Here is an 8,841-nt window from a genome sequence, read left to right as displayed (position 1 = left end):
TTTTATTTTATTGACATTACAGCAGTAATCAAACCACTGGCGAAGATATCTTCAGTATATGAAAAATTAATTTTTGCCTAGGCTGGATGTCAGATGAAACAAATAACAGGTTTCCTGCACCGTAACAAGGATGTATCTTATTGATTGGCACACAAGTGATAGGTTCCCAAAAATATAAAATCTAGCATGTTAGTTCCAGCAACAATGTCCTTTAAATAAATGTCAGTGTTGAGAAAGTTAAACATTTAAAGCCAACACAAAGTTTCATGATTTAAAAGAGAAGCTATAAAATGTCAGTCATTCGTCACGCAGGAAGTATCCAAATATCACACAATAGTATATAGCTTGCGGACACTTTGTTAGACAAACTTGCTGAATGGCAAGTTGTTCCTCTTTTTTTTTTTATATCTCAGAAGAGCCTAAAAATGAGTGGATTCACTCATTATTTCTGCCACAAGGGTGATGCCTCATATCAACTCATGCTTTACAGTTTTAAGTGAGCTAGTGACGGACTTCTCCACGTAAGGAGGTATTTCGTCTCAGGCTACGGACGCTTGCTCGGACTGAGATCTGGTGAGAGGACAGGCAGTCGCAGTGTGTCGACTTCAGCGCCGCGTTCCCACTGCCATCGCTGGACGGAGTGAGCCTTGTGGTATGGAGCAGCGTGCTGCTGAAAGAACGCATGCGAACGGGGGGTACGCTGCCGCCGTGCTGGATCCACCTAAACGGCAATGGTGCTCAGATACGCCGTGACATTTAAACGCCGCTTTGCTCAAATCCAGGGATCCGATCCAAAATGAGTCACAAAAACCCACACTGTCACATCGACACCATCAGTTAGCTCTGATTACACCCGGCAAGACGAACCTATGGATGCGTGTGGTTTTCCAGCTCGCCGTAGCGTAAACAAGGACTCTTCAGACCAGGTGATGTCACGCCAGTCCTCGAGTGACCTGAATTGATCATTTTTACCTTATCAGCCCTCTGTAAACGTACTTGCTGGGCTTTACCTGACAAAAGTCAAACTCATCAATGCTGCCGCCTTCGAGAACCGCAAGTTGTGCATCGTGATGTGTGTCTCAGAGCACCACGGCTGTACTCTGCTACTTGTCCACAGACCGCAGCCCATCTGCTAATCTCGGCCAGGTTCTCAAAAAATCTCTCAATAAATCTCCCTGCTGTTTGGTTCGCGTTTGTTCAATGCTGGACCACTCTCGGTACACTTGTGGACCACTTGTCGGTGAAAATTCAAGCAGGTTGCTCATCTTGTTTTATTTAGTAATGGGTCCAAGTACCTCGCCCTGTCTAAAGTTGCATAAATGTTTTTTGATTTACTCATCTTTCCTCTGAATTGCGAACGAACTCGCCCTTGAGCATCCACCCATCCTGCTTAAATAGCTTTGCTTTAACAATCAATGCTGGTTAATGAGGGGAAGCTGGTAGCGTAGTAGTCAGAGCTACCCACTTTGGTCTCAGGGGTTGCGGGTTGAAATCCCACCTACTGTTGTGATACTCTTGAACGGTGTGCTTTGCAGTTTGCATGTTCTCCCCGTGTCTGCGTGGGTCCCCATCTGGGTGCTCTGGTTTCCTCCCACAATCCAAAGAGATGCTGTTCAGGTTCACCCATAGTGTGTGAGTGACAGAGGGAGTGTGTGTGTTCCACTGATGTACGGAGGAGTGACCCATTGTAAGTAGTGTATCTAGCAGCGTAAGTCACCCGGGGGCTCATAACACTACATAGAGTTCATTGGAAGTCGCTTTGGAGACTGACCCTTTTCTCTCTCACTCGGAGGCATGCTGAAAATTTAGTAAAAAAATACAGAGGTATCGCTTGTTCTGAACTTGGAGAGAATCTTTATCTGAGTAGTTCACTCGAGTCAGTCAGATGACAGTTACCAGTTCTGCTGTACAGAAACTTCTGTCGTGAAGGATGCTTAGAAAAATGCATAACCATGCTTCTGAGTTAGAGCAAATGTTCTGCTCATATCACACAATATGTTTTCACCTGAGTAACTTTTTTCTTTCATCATATTAATGCATCATTGCAGTTCCAGTGAACTATGGGAAGTTCAATATAAACTCATGGTGGAGAGTCAGTCCACTTTTGGGAAATTTGGCTTTCTAGGCATTAAGACATCTTTCAAGAAGGTATTAAGTCGTAGACAGGAGAGCAGTGTTGGTCATTACTGACTAGAGTTTCTAGCTTTAATCAAGCTTACGCAAAACTCCCCAGCATTCCTAGCCTGATTCCTATAGGAAATGACATCAACCTAATGCAAACCCCAGCATGGTACAAATCCACTTCCTTAGTCACAGTGCAGTGACTAATATTATTTCCTCAAGCAACAGTTATTCAAATTATCATCCCATGATACAGAATCATTTTAGTTTCAGGACACTTCAGTAGAGTGGTTGTACAATTCATTACATTTGAATTTATTCATTTAGCAGACACTCTTCTCCAAAGGGACATACATCTCAGTTCACACACAGAGCTTACAACAAACTATCCCAAGCAGGGTTGCAGCAAACCAGAGCCTAACCCAGCAACACAGGGCACAAGGCTGGAGGGGACACACCTGGGGCAGGATACCAACCCGCCACAAAGCACCCCAAGCAGGACTTGAACCCCAGATCCTCCAGATGGCAGACCCTAGCCAAACCTACTGTGCCATTGCAACCCTTCATCTCAGTTCAGGACAGCAGAAATATGCTTGATTACTCATGCTCAGCTTTCCATTTAACAAAAAACAGAAAGCAATGAAGCATAAACAATGCATTTGTTCAGTGTATTTCATGTTATATAACAGAATCATGATAAATAATTTATACATGGTTTTATTTTAACAGACAGAAACTTTTATATGGTGCTTGGAAACAAAAGGCACAGACCAAATACTGGCACAGAGTAAGTTTAATTTCCCATTATACAATGCTACATCCATCCATCATCAATAATTACTTTGCAGAATCTCAGTGGTCCAGGGACTTACCCAAAAGTGCAGGGTGTGAGGCAGGATGAACTGTGGATGAGACACCATTCCACTGCAGTGTGCGCGCACACACACAGACACAAAAAAAAAAAAAAAAAAAAAAAAAAAAAAAAAAAATCACTTACACCCCAAGGGCAATTTAAAGTTACCAATCCCCCAAAAGATGTCTTCAGATTGTGGGTGGAAACAATTCACTTACAGACACAGGAAGAACACGCAAACTTTATACAGGCCGAGTCAGATTCTAACCCACATGTAATTTCAAAACTATGATACAATAGCACTACTCACTGTGCCATCCATTATATAACTTGTAAATATAATTTTTCTAACAATTAGGCATGTACTGCCTATACTTTGACTATAGGACTGGCATCCCCCTTGTTCAAGATGTGTCCCTCATTCGGCTCCAAATCAGTGACACTTTTCTCAGAATTATTGTCCAAATAACCAATGACCGGATATCTGACAACTTATAAGAACAAGGTACTTGCCGAACAATTACTTTTAAGCAAAATAATTTAGAATAGTGGATCCTTTGATTACAACTCATGATATGTGAAGGAGTCCTGGACTGAAATGCTCAGGGTACAAATATAATACATCATCAGCTCTACCGGGAAATACATAACATTTGAAATGGTAAATTAGCTGCCACAGTGTGTGTTTGAAGTATACTTGCTAGACAAATCAGCATGCAAAACCAGTACAGTTAATGAGAATTGACACAGCCACCAGCTTTCTCCACAGTCATTATCATTCTCTCCAGTTTATGTGCCACATGGTGGAGTCTTGAGGCCCTCAGCATCCCAGGAAGGCTCTTCAGCTCGTCCTCTCCTGCATCTCGTATCCACGTGCTGATGTGGCCCAGAAGCTGCGTTTGGCTGGACTGACGGACCTCCTTTTGCAGCGGCAGCGACCGCCGCACAAACCGGATCAGTTTGTCCCTCTTCACTTTCTGGCGAGCAAGGAAGTCTGGCAGGATCTTTTTCAGCATCTCCAACCCACCTGTCGGAAAGACAAGCGGTACTTAAAGTTGACATGTTCGTAGTGTTAGGTCTTATGGTTTGAGTGCAATTTATAATAAACCCAAACCTTTATTTAGCTGACAGTTTCGTTCAACTTACAAATTATACAGTCAACTTCACAATTTATACAGCAGGGTATTTTTACTGGATCAATGCCAGGAACTAAGAACTTTGATCCAAGGGTACAACCTGTGATGCAGAAAATCGAAGCGAGGACTTTTAAGATTTCAATTGGGGGGGCACAGCGAGTAGCGCTGCTGTCTCATAGTGCCTGGGTGGTGTGAGAGGATGTGGGTTTGATCTCTGCTCAGTCTGTGTGGAGTTTGCATGTTCTCCTCGTGTCTGCGTGGGGTTGCCCCGGGTGCTCTGGTTTCCTCCCACACTCCAAAGACATTCCGTTCAGCTTCACCCATAGTGTGGGAGTGACAAATAGCATGTGTTCCACTGATGTATCGATGAGTGACCCAGTGCTAGTAGTGTATCTAAATAGTAGTGTAAATAAGGTGTGTGGGCTGATAACACTACAGAGTATCCATTGGAAGTCGCTTTAGAGAAAAGCGTCTGCTAAGTGAATAAGTTATGTAATGTAAGTAGAGCAGTTACTTAGGTGGAGGTGCATTTCAAGCAATATGCTTCCAGTCACATTAATAAATTCAAACACATATTGAAAATAAACCTTTAACGTGAACTTAGAGCAGATGTCAGCAGTACCTCTAGGCTGCAGGTCTTCGCAGGAGACGCACAGGTTGTCACGCCACACGTTGCCCTTGAGGAGCAGCCGAAGGCCGCGTGTCGCGCAGTCCGTGTGGCGCGCGCACGCGTCGCTCGAGGAGGTCTTGGAGGAGTAGCTGCCGGGCGCGCACTTCTCGCACTGCGTGTTCCTGTCGGCTGTTCCTGTGGAGTCATTGGCAAAAGAGAGAACAGGTGAGGTTCGGTTTTACAAAGTCCATGTTTCACACACAATTTAGGAACCTCGATGCATTTCAGTCTCCAGGCTTATGGAAGTTAAATTAGTCATATTCCAGAAGATTACCAAGCAATTCAACTGAACGACCACGGTGCACATTCACACACATATGATATCATACGTCATCATGACATCACCCATGCCATGAAAACTCTCAGATCAGTTAAATATCACATGATTCATAAGGGATGATGATGATGTGGCTCAAAACTAGATTTATCGAGGAAAGGCCAGCCTAAACGGTTATGTTTATTATTTACCCGGCACTTTGACTCCATATCCAGGCGGGCATTCCGCGTGCTTCACGCAGAAGTCCGCGCGCTTGTAGTAGCCCTGCTTGCACGTGCACACCCGGTTGTGCACCGGCGAGCACTCCCGCTGCACCAACTGGTTCTCGCCGCAGAACGCGCTGCAGTACAGACACTTGGACAGGTAGTTCCAGTACTGCGTGAAGTGGTGCGCGGGACAGGGCGAGCACTGCGTCCGGCGCGTCGCCGTGCAGTGCGCGCGCATGTGCGAGCCCGGAGGACAGCGGTCGCAGGTGAGCACCCGCCCCGTGGCTTCGTCCTCGTGCGTGTAGGTTCGAGCTTCGTCCGCGAGCGCCGTGCAACCCGCGCGGAGGATGGCGGCGGGGAGTATCTGCAGAAATTAATTAAGTGGTCGAAATAAACGCGCTGTTAGCCGTCTGTGTCGCTGTTTAATTGTTAACGTTTAGTGAAGAAATGCATAGAAAATCAGCAATTATTATACGCCGGTCGCGCTAACGACAAAGTGTAGTCGTTATCGTTCGCGCACCGCGTGTGCCGATGCTACTCACCAGTGTAAATATGATGTTGCCGGGCTCCATGTCTCCTCATGAACACTTCCATTTCCAGATTTACCTGATTATATATATGAGGCGCTTGTTCTGGGCGTTTCTTTGTGGGTGGGTGCGGTGGGACCCACCCACTCGCTCATTTTTACGGTGAAACTGACATCATATCACACAGTCATTACTGAAGATATGATTAATCTATCACATTCCTCTCCCTGGAATAAAATATTAATATTATACACATGATTTAGTCATTGATTAGTGTATAAGGACGCAGCTCGTGCACGTTCGGAACTGCGCTGTTTTCCCGCCCAACTTGGCCCAAGGGAGAGCTCGCGCAGTGAGTATTTGGTCATATAGGGGTTTTATGCATTAAATCCTACGCCGATACGTGATGGATAGGTACATACCTAATGCATGAGTCGTACATGAAAACGAATCTTTTGAAAGTGACTCAGAACTTGTCTAAATGAAAGTGAAGTCAAGCAATAAACGGAGGGGAAATTCTGCCTGACAAAAGAGTCACAGAGTGGTGTGATAAGCCTCGTGTAGAACCAAGAATTTGTGTGAAGCCAGGTTCGCAGCAATGTTAGCTTAAAATTTTTCCCAGATGCTTCTTTTTTAAAAAATCATTTTTGGAGAGAAATTAATCATTGCTGATATTAAAAAGTACAGTATAATTGCCACAATTTTGCTTTTCATGACAAGATGCCAAAAGTGTTTGGCCAGTTCATTCTGTTAAAGCAGTTATGCTGTGCAGCCGAAGCACTGCGAACGTGAGAATAGAAGAAAATTTATAACTGCAAATAAAATGAACAATGCGAATGCACTATTTTTTTAACTGCCTCAGATTTCCAAAATATAAATCACAATACAGTGGTTGGTTTAAGTGTTGATAGAATATTACCCTACGAAAAAAGTTCATTGGTTATTAAAAAAAAACATGTAAACATGTTCGGACTGGAGGAACAATCAATAGAAAAAGGTCAGTTTTGAGATTAAATATCATTTAAATGTCAGCTCCAGTCATATACTTCATTGTGGACATGCAGTAAGACATGCATCATTGAAATTTGAAAGAATGTTGTTAAATTTTAATGTCATTTGAAATGGAACAACTGATTTTTGATATCTGAGTTATTTGTTTTTTTTTGCATTATTGAATAGTGATTTCTTTTGCTTTTGCCAGTGCTGTAACAACTTCTCAGGCACTGAGAAAAGAAAAGAAATTAGGAAAAGTAAGAAAGTTATTGCTTCTCACCTTTTTTCTTAAGTGCCACTCGTTTTAACAACAGGTGGGAAAATGTGACCGGAAGCACATTGGTTGAAATGCACCTCCACCTAAGTAACTCCTCTTCTTGAAACCTTAAAATTACCTTAACCTGAAGATTTTCTGCATCCCAGGTTGTACCCTTGGATCAAAGTTCTTAGTTCCCTGCATTGAACCAGTAAAAATACCCTACTGTATAAATAAATTGTGACGTTGAATGTATAATTGTAAGTTGGACAAAACTGTCAACTAAATAAAAGTTTGGGTTCATTATAAATTCCATTCAAACCATAAGACCTAACACTACAAACATGTCAACTTTAAGTACCGCTTGTCTTTCCGACGGGTGAGTGGGAGACGGTGAAAGAGATCCTGCCAGACTTCCTTGCTCGCCAGAAGGTGAAGATGACCAAACTGGTCCGGTTTGTGCGGTGGTTGCTGCAAGTGCGAAAGGAGGTCCATCAGTCCAGGCAAAAGCAGGTGCTGGGCCACATCAGCACGTGGATCCAAGATCCAGGAGAGGACGAGCTGAAGAGGCTTCTCGGGATGCTGAAACTACATCCTGAGGCTAAGAAGATTTGTTTGAACATTGGGGGTGGGCACAACCCCCTCCACCTTGGTATGCCTATGGTCTACATACATTATCCAGAAACAACTTCTTGTACAGTGACGGTGGTCCAGAGCCTATCTCGGAATCACGAGGCATGAGGCATGGTATGCTCGCAGCAGGATGCTAGTCAATCACATTGCAGTCACACACACAGTACCTTTAATTTATGGTGGAGGTGGGAACTCCCGTAGTCCTGGGATATTAATTTCTCATAAACCAATGGCTCTGCATTGCCCGTAGTGCGTATGAATGTGTAAGTGGCCAAATGCACGTGATCACCCTGCAAAGGACTGGTGTGCCGTACCTCACACCCAGTCTCCTGCAGCTCTGCAATAAAGCTGCGGTTAAAATCTGTGAATGAATGAACAGCTTTTCATCAATAACAATAGTGCTTCCCTGGCAGTGGAAAGCAGCATGTCTAGCAAAACTAATTTCTTTAGAATGTGAACTCCTGGCTTGTCGCACCTCCAGCAGTGTCCCATGTTTAATAGCTACAGGGTAAGTGAGAAGGTCCTGAGAACACTCATGTTTCAACAGTTGTTTGCTTCTTGTCGCAACTGTGCGATAATACAACCCTGCATGCAGCTACTTATGCAGCCATGAATACCTTGTTTGAAAAGGAAGATTTTGGATAACTCAATACCTGGAGTCCTTTTGGACTCAGTGTATTGAGACACCTGAGATACGATGCTTCAAGGTATAAAAGTTGGGAAAATTTTTGAGCGAGTGGAGTTCATTATTCTGATGTTTACCAGAAGGGCCTGCATTCCGTGGATTTACAGCCACCCATAGACTTGTTGCTTTGGATGTCTGAGTGGTTTCACCAGAACAATCTCCACAGGCCGTTTGTCATACATACCTTACTTTTATATGTGCTTCATCGATTGTTAGAACTTGCCATATTGTCACATCCACATACCTTCTGATTTAGTAACAGTGTGAAGTCCCTGATGGCACCTCTCTGTATCAGTTTACTTATTAATTTATATACCTGGGTAATTTTATTGGAGCAATCTAAGGTAAATACCTTGCTCAGGTATACTAGAGCTGAAGGTGGGAGCTGAACCTGTGACTTCTAACCACTATGCTACCAGCTGTCTCATGAATACGCACAGTGCCGCTGCACGCTCTTCACTGGAACTGCTCTGGTACTTCATCA

At 43.8% G+C, this 8,841-nt stretch overlaps 1 protein-coding gene across 1 annotated transcript; it reads right to left on the bottom strand.

The window, feature by feature from the left end:
- Positions 1 to 3,567: 3,567 nt before the first annotated feature.
- Positions 3,568 to 5,899, bottom strand: LOC108940495 (tumor necrosis factor receptor superfamily member 6B-like). Its single transcript, XM_018762725.2, has 4 exons — positions 5,806 to 5,899; positions 5,249 to 5,627; positions 4,733 to 4,915; positions 3,568 to 4,001 (listed from the first exon to the last, which is right to left on the bottom strand). The coding sequence occupies exons 1-4, from the start codon at positions 5,833 to 5,835 to the stop codon at positions 3,706 to 3,708; spliced, it is 888 nt and encodes a 295-aa protein (XP_018618241.1). The 5' UTR covers positions 5,836 to 5,899; the 3' UTR covers positions 3,568 to 3,705.
- Positions 5,900 to 8,841: the final 2,942 nt, after the last annotated feature.

The sequence above is a fragment of the Scleropages formosus genome, chromosome 18 (genome assembly GCF_900964775.1).
Source record: "Scleropages formosus chromosome 18, fSclFor1.1, whole genome shotgun sequence".
Classification (NCBI taxonomy): Eukaryota; Metazoa; Chordata; class Actinopteri; order Osteoglossiformes; family Osteoglossidae; genus Scleropages; species Scleropages formosus.
Note: the sequence above shows the minus strand (reverse complement) of the source record. Positions and strands in the feature narration are given on the sequence as shown.